This window comes from Rhamphochromis longiceps, linkage group LG4 (assembly GCF_057381845.1).
Source record: "Rhamphochromis longiceps isolate RC_006_pf linkage group LG4, R_longiceps_female_GT1.1, whole genome shotgun sequence".
Lineage (NCBI taxonomy): Eukaryota > Metazoa > Chordata > Actinopteri > Cichliformes > Cichlidae > Rhamphochromis > Rhamphochromis longiceps.
Window position 1 is genome coordinate 5,611,529 of NC_140560.1, and position 16,090 is coordinate 5,627,618.

Below are 16,090 nucleotides of genomic sequence, written 5' to 3' on the forward strand. Positions count from 1 at the left end.
GGGAGTTGCTCGTGGTCAAATTGGCGCTAGAGGTGTGGCGGCATTTTCTCAAGGGCGCTGAGCATCCCTTTATTGTTTGGACTGATCACAAGAACCTAACTTACCTCCGCACTGCTAAAAGACTTGACTCACGCCAAGCCCGCTGGTCATTGTTTTTCAATCGGTTTGACTTCTCTATTTCCTATCGCCCAGGATCCCGCAACATCAAACCGGATGCCCTGTCCCGCCAGTTTGACCTGGCAAATGACCCACCCGACGCTCCCACCGTCTTACCGGCAGGTGTCAGAATCAGCGCCGTCTCCTGGGAGGTGGAGGAGGACATCCGCCGCGCACTGGAGACGGAACCGGACCCTGGCACGGGTCCTCCGAACCGGCGTTTCGTTCCAGCAGTGGCGCGACCTAAGGTGATTGATTGGGTTCACAAAGGCAAATTTGCGTGTCATCCAGGTGGCGGGAGGACCAGCTCTCTCATTAGAAGGTATTTCTGGTGGGACTCAATAGATAAAGACGTCAAAGAGTATGTGGCTGCATGCTCCATCTGCGCCCGTAATAAATCAAACCCACGCCGCCCGGCTGGATACTTACAGCCGCTCTCCATTCCTCGTCGCCCCTGGTCTCACATCTCCCTGGATTTCGTCACTGGTCTCCCCGTGTCATCAGGTAAAACCACTATACTCACAGTGATAGACAGATTCTCCAAAGCGGCTCACTTCATCGCATTGGACAAACTGCCCACCGCCACTGAGACAGCCAGGGTCTTAACGGACCATGTTTTTAGACTACATGGAATACCTACTGAGATTGTGTCTGCCAGGGGCCCCCAGTTCACGTCGCGGGTGTGGAAGACGTTTTGTACAGCTCTCGGAGCAAAACCTTGCCTGAGCTCAGGTTATCACCCGCAAACGAATGGACAAACTGAGAGGCTCAACCAGGAACTGGAAGCCACCCTCCGCTGCATTACTGCCTCTAATCCAGCTTCCTGGTCATCTGGGCTGAATATGCCCATAATGCTCTCACCTCTTCTGCTACAGGTTTGTCACCTTTTGAAGCTTCCATTGGCTATCAGCCTCCTCTATTCCCGGAGTTGGAGACGGACCTCGATGTGCCCTCTGTTCAGCACCATCTCCAGCGCTGCCAGCGGGCATGGAGAATGACCCGCTGGGCCTTGTGTCGCTCAGTGGCATGCCAGCGTCGGTATGCGGCCCCCACATACACCCGTGGGCAGAAGGTGTGGCTATCCGCTAAAGACATTCCGCTCAGGACAGAGTCACGCAAGCTATCGCCACGCTTCATCGGGCCCTTCGAGGTGGAGCAGGTCATCAGTCCGTCGGCAATCAAGTTGAAGTTGCCCCCGTCACTACAGATCCACCCGACCTTTCATTTTTTCCCAGGTCAAGCCGGTGGGCGTCAGTAACTTGTGCCCTCCGTCCGTTCCCCCACCTCCCGCCTGACTCATCGACGGTCATCCCGCTTTCACGGTCCGGCGTATCCTGGACGTGCGCCGGCGGGGGCGGGACCAGCAGTACCTGGTGGATTGGGAGGGGTACAGCCCTGAGGAGCATTCCTGGGTGTCACGGTCCCTAATCTTGGATCCTTCTTTGTTGTCTGACTTTTACAGGGCTCATCGCAGGTCAGGGATGGGTCGGTTGCCTGGAGGCAACCCTTGAGGAGGGGGGGGGGGGGTACTGTCATGGTCTGGGTGAGCCTGAGTAACTTTCCACAGCATCAGCTCTCCTCCTCTGTGTGGAGCCCTTCCTGCCCCCTCCGCCCCCCCGTTCCTCAGCTGCAGGCAATTATTCTGGCAGTATTTAGGAGCAATGCACACAATGAGCTTTTGCACAAAGCTTAATCTTGTTTTTTGTCTTGAATATTTATGTTAGGAACACTTGTAAATAAAAGTTTTTGTTTTCGCAAATCACTTCGAGCTTCCGGTCTTTGGTTCTGCGCCTGAGTCCATTCCACGCCACGGGCCTCTGAGCCCTGACAGCATTGGCTCATAACTGTAATTCATAATGAACTATGGTGTGTTATTCAGGAAATATTTATAATTAACCATTAACTCTATGGTGTGGTACATTGATATTGTGGAAATAATTATATTCACATACACATCATGCGTTTTTGACCATGTTACAGTACTGTAATAAATTCCACATTTATGACTATATTATAGCAGATTAAAACTACTCATGTATTTCTTTGATTTCTCACAGATGGCGAGTTGTACTACATAAAGTACAAAGGCACAAATCACTGCATTAAGGCAAAAGTGCTGTGTGGGCCCAACATAGCCAATGAAGTTTTCCTTGACTTTCATGCCAGCAGTGGTGGTTCGCACTGTGGCCAGAAAAAAAACAAGAGAAGCAATCTCAAAAAGATTTTATTGGCCTGGAATGTCAGAGGACATAAATTTATGGGTCTGTATACAACTTGATTATACATGCATATTGTTTGTCTCGCAAAATGTCCTTTATTGTATTAAATTTCAAGTTAACAAGTGTACTAGTTAGCTGTCGATGTCTTATACGTTTTGTATCAGAAAAAAATTAAGTATTTTTATTGAAATTTATATGATTTAAATTATTATACTGATTATATTATAATAATATTACTTTATTTATTTTGCCCTCCTTTCAGGTGACTCAGGCTACGTTCACACGTACACGGGTATTTTTGAAAACGGAGATTTTCCATTTTAAAAAATAATCCCGTCCACAAGTAAACGCAGAAATGAAGGAAAACGCTGCTAGGAACGTGACAATACATTCCTAACAGTGTAGAAATGTCGGCCAATCAGAAGTCTAGAAGCCTCGGTGGGAAATAGTAAACAAGGATGGGGCATAGAAGCAGAACCGAGTCGTCTGTGTGGAGGGACAGTAACTGTGTGTGTATATGTAAGCATTTAAACACTGCAGAGAGTACAATTAACAGTAACAGTATTGTAGAAATTCATTTCACCGAAACAATAACGTGGTGCACAGTGTGACGTCAAAAAAGGCGCACACCTTTGACGCTGCGTTTTCTCAGTTTTTCTCGTCCACACGTAAATGCAAAAACGGAGTTTTCAAAAATAACCACCCTGGCCGGAGTTTTTAAAAATCTCAGTTTTCAGTGACCAAAAACACCGTTTAGGTGTGGACGAAAGGTGCAAACGCATAGAAAAATCTGCGTTTTCAAAAATACCCGGGTAGGTGTGGACGTAGCCGCAGTGTGTGGCATGCCAGGCCAGCAGTGTCATCATTAAAAAGGAGGTGGAGTACACACCGATACAGGTAAACATTTTAGGTCTATTTTTTCCTGTAAATGGTTTGTGACATAATACATAAGATAAAAAACGTAGATTAAAATTCAAATTATTATTGAAAATAAGGAATTGCTAATGATTTCTGTGTTTAATAGGTCAATCAGCCATTTGAGCTTATTGGAATGGATTTAATTGGTCCACTAAAAATGACTTCAAATAACAACCAGTACATATGTGTACTTATTGACTACTTGATAAAATGGCCCCAGGCATATCAGTTGAAGTCCAAAAGCGCTGTAGAGGTAGCAAAATACATTCTGGAGTTCTTTTACCAGTTTGAAGCACCGAAGCGCATTCTAACGGACCAGGGGAAGGAGTTTGTGAATGAAGTAAGAAAGAAACACCTAAAATCCATTCCTCAGTTAGAAATTAACTGTTTTACTAGAGTAATGTGGTTATTTCTTTCTGAATTCGGATCAACCGAAATGTTTGCAAGATCCTAAACATTCAAAGGAGTCTCTGTGCCCAATACCACCAACAGACAAATGGGTTGGTAGAAAGGATGAATGGGACCATACAGAGGTATAATGTTATTTACGCATTTCATATGTTTTTATTTTTAATGTGGTTTTCCTTCATATCCCAATAACTGCTTTGTTATTTAATTTTGTAGAGCACTTTCCAAGTTGGTAAATAAAAAGCCAGAGGAATGGGACAAACATTTGGATCCTGTCATGTTTGGCCTGAGAACCAAGCGCCATATGACCACTAAGTACTCACCCTTTTTTTAATGTTTGGTAGAGAGGCAAGGTACCCTACTCAAATCCCAGATGAATACAGAATAAGTTATTTTAAAAAACATTGTTGGATTAAATACATAAGACTTTAAATATCTTTTCTTGAATTTTTTTTTTTTGATTTTCATATAATAACACATCCCCTTTTCTACATCTTACAGGTGGACAGCAGTGTGGAGGACATTTTGTCTGTTGAAGAGGCAACAGAAGAAATTCTTAAGCTGGATGAAGTCCTTCAGACTGCTATTTCCAGTAGCAAAAAAACACAGTCAAAATATCAAAACAAAAATAAAGGCAGACCTAGTCCGAGTTTTACAGTTGGCATGAAAGTGTGGAGGATGAACACGAGGAGCCAGCAGAGGAAAGGGGGCAAGTTAGATTGCAATTACCTCAGTGTCATGGTCCTGGGCCATGTTGGCCCAGTATTCTTAGTTTTCTTGTATGTTTGTATTTTGTTCCCTATTTAGGCCATATTTCCTGAGTTGCCCTGTTGTGTTGTTCCCTAAGTGTTTTCCCTTCGTGGCTTTTACCCCCTGTGTGCCCCTCTGTGTATCTGTGAGCCCTCGTCTCTCCTTATGTTTTATTCCATGTTTCCCCAGCCCGTTATGTCTGTGTTTTCCCCATGCTCTCTCTCCTCCTGTCTGAACCTCTGTACTTCCTGTTTGACTCTGCCCGTCTCCCGTCAGTGTTATGTTCACCCCGCCCTGTCTCGTTATGGTTATCTGTGTCAGCTGTGTTCCCCGTGTGTTCCCACTTTCCTCGTTAACCCTCTGTGTATTTCTGTCTGCGTCTCCCTCTGTTCGGCGTCGCGTTCTCCCTCATGCTGTGTGTGATTCTCCCCGTGGTTCCTGGTTTACTTTATGTTTGGCTTTCCCAGTTTAGTTTAGTACCGTTTTCGTGTTCCACTTTTTGCCAGCATTAAAGCTGTGTTTTTGAGTTCATGTTTTGTCTCCGTGAGTTTGCGTTTGGGTCCTCTCCTGCCTGCCACACAGCCGAATCATGACACTCGGCCCCTACACAATTGCTGCGATAGCAGGAAAAAGTGTGACAATACCAAAAATTAACATTGATCATTTAATGGTGTTCACAGAGGAACAGCCAAGAATTCCACATAAGTTGTCTAATGCTTCTTCTTCTGAGCCATCCACCACTACCACATCCACAGTCGGGCCCCCAACCACCACGTCCGCCTCTGAACCATCCACCACCATGTCCACACCAATGCATTGTCCAGTGCCTCTCTGGGCATGATGCATGCCTCCACTGCCTCTGTAAAATCTACGATCATCAAGAGTATGTTTACTCATTTTAAGAATTTCTAAAATTGGCGTTTTTGGAATAGCATTTACTGACTACGTAGTCTTTAACTGTTGATGCAGAATATTTACGAGTTGTGGGCTCAGGTATTCAAAAGTTCTGTCTATCTTTTAGTCGTAAAACAAGGTTGATGAACAGTAACATACAGCTGAATAGCCCTGAGGATGGGTTCCTTAAACCTGGAACACTAATGTGCAGTTAGGTAATACTGTCACTGTCACTTTTGCATTAGTCTAAATCACAAAGCATTCTGAAATATTCATAAAATATTTAACTTAATGTGCAAACTGACATGTAATAACCTAAGGAACACTAAAACTGATCTAATATTATCTTCTTATCATGTCTAAAAATAGTCAGCTGAATTATTTTCCAACAATTTAGAGTTGTTGTTGACCATGCAAAGTGAGGTAAAGTGACATTTCTTTCTTTTTGTTTTTATGCTTACTGTTTCCAACAAATGTTTGTAGCATAACTAACTTTATTTAATGTATTTAAAATTTTAAATCAATTATTGTGAATCTCTTGTTGTAATTCCCAAGTGAGCAACATCATCGCCATCACCGCCATTACTAGGTGTGACGGTGTTGTAACTAGTACCGGCTAGCGTTAGAAGTTTGTAGTGTTTACAACTTAATTCTGTTCGAAAAATCAAAATGGGGATTTTATTGTTGTCTTGTAATTTTTCTAAAATGAAAAACATAATTTGGAAAAAAAGGGAAAATTTAGAAAAAAAAAAGGAATTTATATCGTGAGGTCACGTGTTCTGTTCGTGTGTTGTTTTTTATTTTGCTGTGCTAATAATACACGTGTCAGCAATACAACAGTCACTCCCCCTTAATGAAGTTTTTAAATTTCAAGTAAACAGAAAAATGCCCTGCTTTTGATCTTTAAATGCGTGCATTAGCTCATAACTGTAAAATCATAATTATTTACGCATTTCATATGTTTTTATTTTTAATTTGGTTTTCCTTCATATCCCAATAACTGCTTTTTTATTTAATTTTGTAGAGCACTTTCCAAGTTGGTAAATAAAAAGCCAGAGGAATGGGACAAACATTTGGATCCTGTCATGTTTGGCCTGAGAACCAAGCGCCATATGACCACTAAGTACTCACCCTTTTTTTAATGTTTGGTAGAGAGGCAAGGTACCCTACTCAAATCCCAGATGAATACAGAATAAGTTATTTTAAAAAACAAGACTTTAAATGTCTTTTCTTGAATTTTTTTTTTTTTTTGATTTTCATATAATAACACATCCCCTTTTCTACATCTTACAGGTGGACAGCAGTGTGGAGGACATTTTGTCTGTTGAGGAGGCAACAGAAGAAATTCTTAAGCTGGATGAAGTCCTTCAGACTGCTATTTCCAGTAGCAAAAAAACACAGTCAAAATATCAAAACAAAAATAAAGGCAGACCTAGTCCGAGTTTTACAGTTGGCATGAAAGTGTGGAGGATGAACACGAGGAGCCAGCAGAGGAAAGGGGGCAAGTTAGATCGCAATTACCTCGGCCCCTACACAATTGCTGCAATAGCAGGAAAAAGTGTGGATCTTTTAGACAGCAAAGGTGTGACAATACCAAAAATTAACATTGATCATTTAATGGTGTTCACAGAGGAACAGCCAAGAATTCCACATAAGTTGTCTAATGCTTCTTCTTCTGAGCCATCCACCACTACCACAGTCGGGCCCCCAACCACCACGTCCACCTCTGAACCATCCACCACCACGTCAGCCTGTGAAACATCCACCACCACGTCAGCCTCTGAACCATCCACCACCACGTCAGCCTCTGAACCATCCACCAACACGTCAGCCTCTGAACCATCCACCAACACGTCAGCCTCTGAACCATCCACCACGATGTCAGCCTCTGAACCATCCACCACCACGTCTACACCAATGCATTGTCCAGTGCCGCTCTGGGCATGATGCATGCCTCCACTGCCTCTGTAAAATCTATCATCAAGAGTATGTTTACTCATTTTAAGAAGTGCTAAAATTATTGGCATTTTTGGAATAGCATTTACTGACTACGTAGTCTTTAACTGTTGATGCAGAATGTTTACGAGTTGTGGGCTCATGTATTCAAAAGTTCTGTCTATCTTTTAGTCGTAAAACAAGGTTGATGAACAGTAACATACAGCTGAATAGCCCTGAGGATGGGTTCCTTAAACCTGGAACACTAATGTGCAGTTAGGTAATACTGTCACTGTCACTTTTGCATTAGTCTAAATAACAAAGCATTCTGAAATATTCATAAAATATTTAACTTAATGTGCAAACTGACATGTAATAACCTAAGGAACACTAAAACTGATCTAATATTATCATGTCTAAAAATATTCAGCGAAAATTATTTTCCAACAATTTAGAGTTGTTGTTGTTTTTTGTGGGGGGGTTTTGTTCTAAGGTCCATCCAAATACATTATTTTTTGTAAACATTTCATAGATGTGACAGATGCTTGGGAGGGAAATAAGACGTATGTCCTCCTGTCAAAAATCGGACCATACAAGATATTCTTTGAGGACATTTACAATACAGCTCCCCAAAGGGAATTAGAAAGTGAGGTAAAGTGACATTTCTTTCTTTGTTTTTATGCTTACTGTTTCCAACAAAAAAAGTTGGTTGCATAACTAACTTTATTTAATGTATTTAAAAATTTAAATCAATTATTGTGAATCTCTTGTTGTAATTCCAGGTTATTAATGCTTATCTGACTGTCGTGGTAAACAAATTCAACCAACCACGGTATGGAAGTGGAATAAGCCAAAAATTAAGGTATTAAACAATATTCTGTCATTAAGTTGTCCTTAAAAGCTTTGCAATACGTATTATCAGTGAGGTGGGTCTAACTTGTTTTTTTTAATGTGTTACAGATTGACCCAGTCTTCTACAAGTATATTTTGGGAGTTGTCAATGAAGGTCATCACTGGATGCTGGTGGTAATAATTTTTTCATACTTCATGGTCATTTGCGTATAGACTACTGGGTGACCAATTAAAGGAACAATATAAATACATTTTAAAACATTCTCCAAATTGGACAATTGGAGAATCATTTGCAATTAAGACAAGACACAATGTAGAAGAGCATATTACTAAGACATTGTGTGTCTTTTTAAAATTAATTTCTCACCCATCTTGATCTTATGTTCAAGCATAGATTAAGTAGTGCATTCAGTGTGCCTTGCAAGACACAAGTACATCGTCAATTTTATTTATTTGTAACTCTAGTGCTTCAACATTTAGGTGATCAAACCTGGAGAAAGGAGAAGGGCCCCCTTTCACTTGGTGAAAGCAAAAGGAGAGTCAAACAATGCCGGGACATTTCAAGGTAAATTTGTCTCTGCATATGTGTTAACACAATGTAAATCCAGTAGAAGAAAAACATTTAAAACTCAGAAAGTGACATTATAAGTTACCTTAAAATTGTAGTAGTTGTAATGATCTTTAAAATAATCTGTCTAATGCAGGGGTGTCGAACTCCAGGCCTCGAGGGCCGGTGTCCTGTAGGTTTTAGATAATACCCTAGGTCAACACACCAGAATCAAATGATTAGTTCATTACCAGGCTTCTGGAGAACTTCAAGACATGTTGAGGAGGTCATTTAGCCATTTAAATCAGCTGTGTTGGATCAAGGACACATCTAAAACCTGCAGGACACCGGCCCTTGGGGCGTGGAGTTCGACACCTGTGGTCTAATGCATCCTCATCTCACATTTCGGAGCTGCTGGATGTTGCCAAATATACACAAGCTGACACATTCAGTTTATTTTTAAGTCTTTGATGTAGAAGCTATACGCTCAAAGACAATCATGTTTTAAAATATATTTTAAAAAGTATGAATTCCAAGCATATTACTTTATTGTATTCAACAGTCTTGTTGAAATATCACAAATCTCTTAATTAGAAAACTCAACTTTTTATTTTTCGGAGCACTGCACCTTCTGTGTATACAGTATTTTAAAATGACTCATGTAATTACATTTGTAGGTTATGCCTCATTTAATCAAAAACACAGTTTGTTGGGATCCTGGGTCTATCGACCACGTGTTTTGAGTTGTCTTGTGTCCCTGTGATTTTGTATTATGGCTTATGTTAAAAGCTCACTTTGTAACCCTGAGTTTATTCTATAGAGAAAAGTGTCATATTTTGGGGTTGTTGGATTATGTTTGGTTCCCAGATTATTAATTTCCTCCTGTGTAGCTGTCCTCTGTGCATCCCGCTGTATGACTGTTTATGTAGGTAGGCAAGTTCTTGTGCCTTGTTTACCCAACTGTAGCACAGTTTCCACCTTCTGGGGTCCGTTCTTCGTACCTCTCTAAGTAAGTTAGCTGGATTTGATTGTTGACGATTTCGCGTGATCTTGGATCGTTCGGTTCTCCGAAGCTCATCCGGGACTTGCTGTCATAGCAACAGATCCGTAAGCGTAAACCTGCTTGGGAGCAGGCTTACTTTATGTAAACAGGATTAGATCGCGGCCACTCAGGTATGTCCGCTTCATGTATACAAAAGCAACAGCGATATTTTACCACTGTGTTTCCATAAATAAATATTATCAATGTAACTAAAGATAATGCAGTACTTGATCCTTTTATTGATTTCATACAGATACATACAGGTCATTTTCTAAAAAAAAAAAAAAAAAAAAAAAGGTACTATCAATCATTCTATTACATGTATGTGATTATTACAGATGTAATTCATATTTCAGAGTAGTAATAGTAAATTACTTCGTGTAATCAAGATGAGAGACCACGGCTATAAAAGCGAAGGTGGATTTGGGAAGTCTGTCGCAGCCATGTCCTGTCCGTATACGTGAGCCACCCATTGCGGAAGGTGCAAGATTGATAAGGAGAGTTTCCAGAATTCACCGTATATTGCGGGATAGACAGGATCCTTTAGCTCAGCGCGACAGTGTGCTCATAGAGATATCGATTTTCCCGTGAGAGTATTATTTACTTAACCAACTTGTTGACGAGGGGGTGCAGGACCACCACCTGTCTTTTTTTTGCTCTGCCCTTTTCTTGGTTGCTGTTATAAACAAACAAACAGATTATTTCAGGGTCTCTTTCCAAGAGACGAAAAGCAATATAAGTGATAAATATTACCATTCTGTAGAATATTCTTATATTTCACTTTTACTTGTTCCCATGTTCTAGTGGGTCCTGTTGTGGCTCTAATGTGAAAGAGGATATGATGTAATATAATATTGGATAATATAGTGTAATAGAATACATTTACCCTACCGCCTACTGGTGATGGCCAGAGGGGCCGATGGCGCGATATGGCAGCCTGGCTTCTGTCAGTCTCCCCCAGGGCAGCTGTGGCTACAACTGTAGCTTACCTCCACCAGTGTGTGAATGTGAGAGTGAATGAATAGTGGCAAATCAAATCAAATCACTTTTATTGTCACATCACATGTGCAGGCACACTGGCACAGCACATGCGAGTGAAATTCTTGTGTGCGAGCCCCACAAGCAACAGAGATGTGCAAACACAACAACACAAACGAGCAAAATACAAGAATGGCCAACCTGAAACTAATAAATATATGTACAATATATAATAGTGTATGCATTTCTGGATGTGTATACTAAATATTTTCCTGTGTGTGTGTGTGTGTGTGTGTGTGTGTGTGTGTGTGTGTGTGTGTGTGTGTGTGTGTGTGTGTGTGTGTGTGTATACACATTTTTACAAATTAAATAGTAAAAATAATAATAATAATAATAATAATAATAATAATAATAATAATAAAATATATAAAATATACAGAATTGAAAATGTGCAAAACAAGTGGCATTTATATACAGTGTGGAGTGCATAATGTTGAAGTTCCAGTAGTGAAGCTGAGGTGTCTATGACGTGTTCAGCAGTCTGATGGCCTGATGGAAAAAGCTGTCTCTCAGTCTGCTGGTACGGGACCGGATGCTGCAGAACCTCCTTCCTGATGGAAGCAGTCTGAACAGTTTATGGCTGGGGTGACTGGAGTCCTTGATGATCCTCCCCGCTTTCCTCAGGCACCGCTTCCTGTAGATGTCTTGGAGGGAGGGAAGCTCACCTCCAATTATCCGTTCAGAGCACCGCACTACTCGCTGGAGAGCTTTGCAGTTGTAGGCGGTGCTGTTGCCATACCAGGTGGTGATGCATCCAGTGAGGATGCTCTCAATGGTACAGTGATAGAAGGTCCTGAGGATGCGGGGGCTCATGCCGAATCTTTTCAGTCTCCTGAGAAAGAAGAGGCGCTGCTGCGCCTTCTTCACTGTTTTGTTTGTGTGTACTGACCACGTAAGATCCTCAGCCAGATGTACTCCAAGGAACCGGAAGCTGCTCACTCTCTCCACAGCAGCGCCGTTGATGGTGATGGGGGTGTGTACTTCTCTGCACCTCCGGAAGTCCACTATCAACTCCTTTGTCTTTGCGACGTTGAGGGTGAGATGGTTGTCTTGACACCAGTGGGTCAGGGCGCTGACCTCCTCCCTGTAAGCCGTCTCATCACCGTTGGTGATAAGACCCACCACTGTAGTGTCGTCCGCAAACTTCACAATGATGTTGGAGCTGTTAGTGGCTGTGCAGTCGTAGGTGTAGAGTGAGTACAGGAGAGGGCTAAGTACACACCCCTGTGGAGCACCAGTGTTCAGTGTGATGGGGGATGAGGTGATGCTGCCCAGTCTGACCACCTGGCGTCTGTCAGACAGGAAGCTAAGGATCCAGCTGCAGAGGGAGCTGCTCAGTCCTAGATCCTGCAGTTTCCTGTCCAGCTTCGAGGGAACGATGGTATTGAATGCTGAGCTGTAATCTACAAACAGCATCCTCACATACGTGTCTCTCTTCTCCAGGTGTGACAGGGCAGTGTGTAGTGTCAGGGCTATGGCATCATCAGTGGACCTGTTGTGGCGGTATGCAAACTGTAGAGGGTCCAGTGAGTCGGATAGTGCAGAGCAGATGAAGTCCCTGACCAGCTTCTCGAAGCATTTGCTTACGATGGGGGTCAGGGCTACAGGTCGCCAGTCGTTCAATGAGGAGATGGTGGAGGATTTGGGTACAGGGACGATGGTGGCCATTGTAAAGCGCTTTGGGTGCCTTGGAAAGCGCTATATAAATCCACTCCATTATTATTATTATTATTATTAAATTACGAGTTTAATTTGTCAGCAACTTTCTGCCAGCCCTCTCTCCTTGCTTTTGCAGCCTTTGCAGTGTTCCCTTGCGTTTTAATTAAACTCTGAAACTCCTGAAATCCCTCACTCAAGAGTTCTTGCTCTGCTGCCGAAAAATACTGAGCGCGCTCCGACATTTTCGCCGATCAATGTTTCTACTATTGATGCGTAGCCCCTGTTAAACCACCCAGTGATCTCACATTACTTCATCCAGCTATACTAATCGTCAACAACAGGTGTGTTCGGAGAACCGGAATAGCGAGCTCAAAGTTGGCGCGATGATTTGATCTTGGATGTAGTAAGCGAGGTACGAAGAACGGACCCCTGGGCCCTGTTTCAGGAAGCCGGTTTAGAAAACTCAGAGTGAAAAACGACACTCACGGTTGAGTAACCCCGAACTGTCCAACTCGGAATATTCCGTTTCAGAAAGGCTGATAACAATTAGTTCAATCAACGCGGAGTTGCTACAACCCCAAGTTAAGCACGCGCACGAGGATACATAAAGCCCCGATCAGTGGAGCACAGATTAAGCGAGTCACCATGGAGATGGAGGGAAAGAAGGCGCGGTCGACGTATTTCACAGCGCTCGAGGCGGAAATTCTGATGGCAGCATATGCCGACAGCATGCACATCATGCAGAAAAAAAGTAACACAGCCGCAGCTGCAAAGGAAAGGGAGCATGCATGGCAAAACATAGCCGACAGAGTCAATGCGTGAGTGTTAATTTAAACATTGATCTAGGGATTTCCACCCATATAACACGTTATTTTATCATATGTCATTCTATTTATTATGTTATACATTTTATTTTGTGATGTGATGTGAGCGCAGGTGCAACCCAACAGGCCCCAAACGTTCCTGGCAGCAAGTAAAAATGAAGTATAAAAACATAGTCCAAACAGGTAAGGTGTAATTGTATTATGAGCCATAGTGCTTGGTCTGTGTGTCCTATGTAAATCAATTGCAGTTAGAGGCTACAGTAATATACCACCTGTAAGCACATATTGAAATTATCTGAGCACATCACAAGTACACATTTGCCTACTCTGTATGCCCAAATGTGTGCCGTCACAGCCAACAGAAAAAAAGCGGAGGCCCGAAAAACAGGTGGGGGTCCTCCACCACCACCACTCACAGAGGCTGAGCAGTTGGCCCTCAGCCAAAACAGTGGGCGCCCTGTGGCTGAAGGCATCTCTGCGGGGACATCCTCTGTGGCAACAACCCCACAAGACACAAGTGCCTACATAAGGGGTAAATCCAAAACAATACATGGCGTGCATACATCCATTCTGCACAGTCACCTTGACCAAAATGAACTATGTTGTAGTGAAGTTACTGTCCTACTGACAGAGAATGACAGTCATCAAACAGTTAGGTGAATAAACAACACTGAGACACTTGGAAACTGTTAACGTGCTGCACGGGTGAGGGCCCAGGGAGAGACTCACACACACCGAGCTGCAGTGGTACGTCTTTATTATGAGCATAGCAGTGTCCTTTAATTTTGCATACATGCGTGTGTGTGTGTGTTAACCTCCCACAGGGTGAGCTCCCTGTTCCCAGAGACAGAGCGAGTAGTACATTCCGTACCTTTCCCAATAAGTGTAACATATGAACATATACCTCAATGCAACATAAAGCTCATAAAAGCGTTTCCACCCTGACACCTACTGATTTTGCCTTCCCTCAGTGTCGGTTGTCTCTGAGAGCATACTGACAATGAGGTGTATGGTGATTGGTATGTCTGGTAATTGCCATTTGCGCCCACATAAGTCATGAGTGACCTGTATGAACCCCATATTCTTCCAGTTGACGGTGATGGTGTACTGCATCTGGTGCAGCCCCCTGTTGAGCCAGACCGACATGCAGTTGTGAGTACTCGTAATACTCCACAGACTACATGTGTCAACAGTAGAACAGCAATGTTGTTAAATGTCTCCACCACAGGCACATGATGACGAAACAGTGACAGCTGCTACAGAGGAGGCCGCAACAGAGCCACACTATGAGGTATACAGTGTACAGTGGAAAATATAACAACTGACGACAATGTGGTACTATGATGACACCATGGACTTACTGTGTCCCTGGCAGAGTGATGCTGGAAATGAAGAGGAAGAGGGTCCAGCCACTCCTACAACGAACCTTTCCACAGTGGGTTGTTCAGCACTGATTTACAACCAACCTAAGTAGGCATGTACTATGGATGCCAATGCTATGTCCCTTGTTGCAATAGCTCCCTGTGAAGCAGCTGTATAAGACATATCTGGCCAGGAAGATAAGAAAGTGCGACATGGAAATGGTGCACCTCCAGCTGCAGATCCAAAAGTCGAAGCTGGAGATTGTACTGCTGGAACAACAGTTAAGGGTGGGTGGAGTGATCATAGATGGACGAATCATGTCAGTGTTTGTACAACATACTAATATACGCATTTATTCTTTGTGTACAGGACATACAGGGTGACCAATAAAGGCAGTTGACCACAGTATCTGTGTATTTGTCTTGTAACATGTTGGGTTGATGGGTCACAGGAAATGGTTGTGGCATATGGTGTCTCTGACTGCTCTTCCATCCTGTACGTTCGTGGGTGGGTCAGGATGTTCATCGTGTGGATCACTGCTGTTGTCTGGTTCAGCTGGACACTGTTCACCTCTAATCGTGGCAATGTTGTGTAGGATCACATATGTCACAATAATGTCACATGCCCTTTCTGGGGTGACCCTGAGTCCACGAAGGCACTGGAACCGGGCCTTGAGCATTCCGATGGTCATTTCAACTCTGGCCCGTGTCCTGCAATGGGCCAGATTATAACGCTGCTGTGGGCCCGGTTCAGGGTCAGGGTAAGGGGTGAGCAAATAGGGTAGACATGGGTACCCCCTATCACCAAGCAGGTGGCCAGTGAACTCTCCTAGGACAGAAGAATACATGTCAGTGCAAACGTCCCTGTGGCAATTGGTCTCTGTATATTTCACAGTTACTTCGACCCACCATGTCCAAATTTGGTGCTCAGTGTACATTCCCGGAAGATTCGTGAGTCATGTACAGAGCCTGGCCACTTGGCTTCCACATTTGTGATGATGTTGGCAGCATCACATATGATCTACCCAGTGCAGAGAACACATATTAGCATCCATTACCATGATGCCATCACTTGGTGTGAAATGCTACAGGGAATTATGTACCTGTACATTGATGCTGTGGACGGACTTCCTGTTCACATAGTCTCCTTCATTTGCTGAGGGTGCAATGATTGGGATGTGGGTGCCATCTATACAGCCAATCACGCCTGGGAACCCTGGAAATTTATGTACCATTTGAGTGGTAGTTCACGTATCACCACATCATGCATTGAGTTTTGTTCATCCTGATACCTGCAATTTTGTGGAATCCCTCTTTGATGCATCTTGTGGGTCTGTGACCGGGGAACACCACAAACGAGTGCAGGAGACGTTTCAGTGCTACTGTAACATTCCTGACTGCCCGACAGACGGTAGCCTTGGAAACGTGCTCAGCGTCACCGATATTGTACAGAAAGCTCCCGTTTGCAAAGAAACGGAGTGCGGTAC

General features: G+C 43.2%; 1 protein-coding gene across 1 annotated transcript; it reads left to right on the forward strand.

The window, feature by feature from the left end:
• Positions 1–13,525: 13,525 nt before the first annotated feature.
• Positions 13,526–15,009, forward strand: LOC146670888 (uncharacterized). Its single transcript, XM_085403010.1, has 6 exons — positions 13,526–13,774; positions 14,333–14,394; positions 14,471–14,533; positions 14,618–14,677; positions 14,760–14,891; positions 14,974–15,009. The coding sequence occupies exons 1-6, from the start codon at positions 13,582–13,584 to the stop codon at positions 14,992–14,994; spliced, it is 531 nt and encodes a 176-aa protein (XP_085259136.1). The 5' UTR covers positions 13,526–13,581; the 3' UTR covers positions 14,995–15,009.
• The last annotated feature ends 1,081 nt before the right edge of the window (positions 15,010–16,090 follow it).

Coding starts and splice junctions, on each gene's coding strand:
- LOC146670888 (XM_085403010.1), top strand. CDS start 13,582: ATGTGTGCCGTCACAGCCAACAGAAAAAAAGCGGAGGCCCGAAAAACA. Junction 13,775..14,332: donor CACAAGTGCCTACATAAGGG/GTAAATCCAAAA, acceptor ATATTCTTCCAG/TTGACGGTGATGGTGTACTG. Junction 14,678..14,759: donor CTACAACGAACCTTTCCACA/GTGGGTTGTTCA, acceptor TTGTTGCAATAG/CTCCCTGTGAAGCAGCTGTA.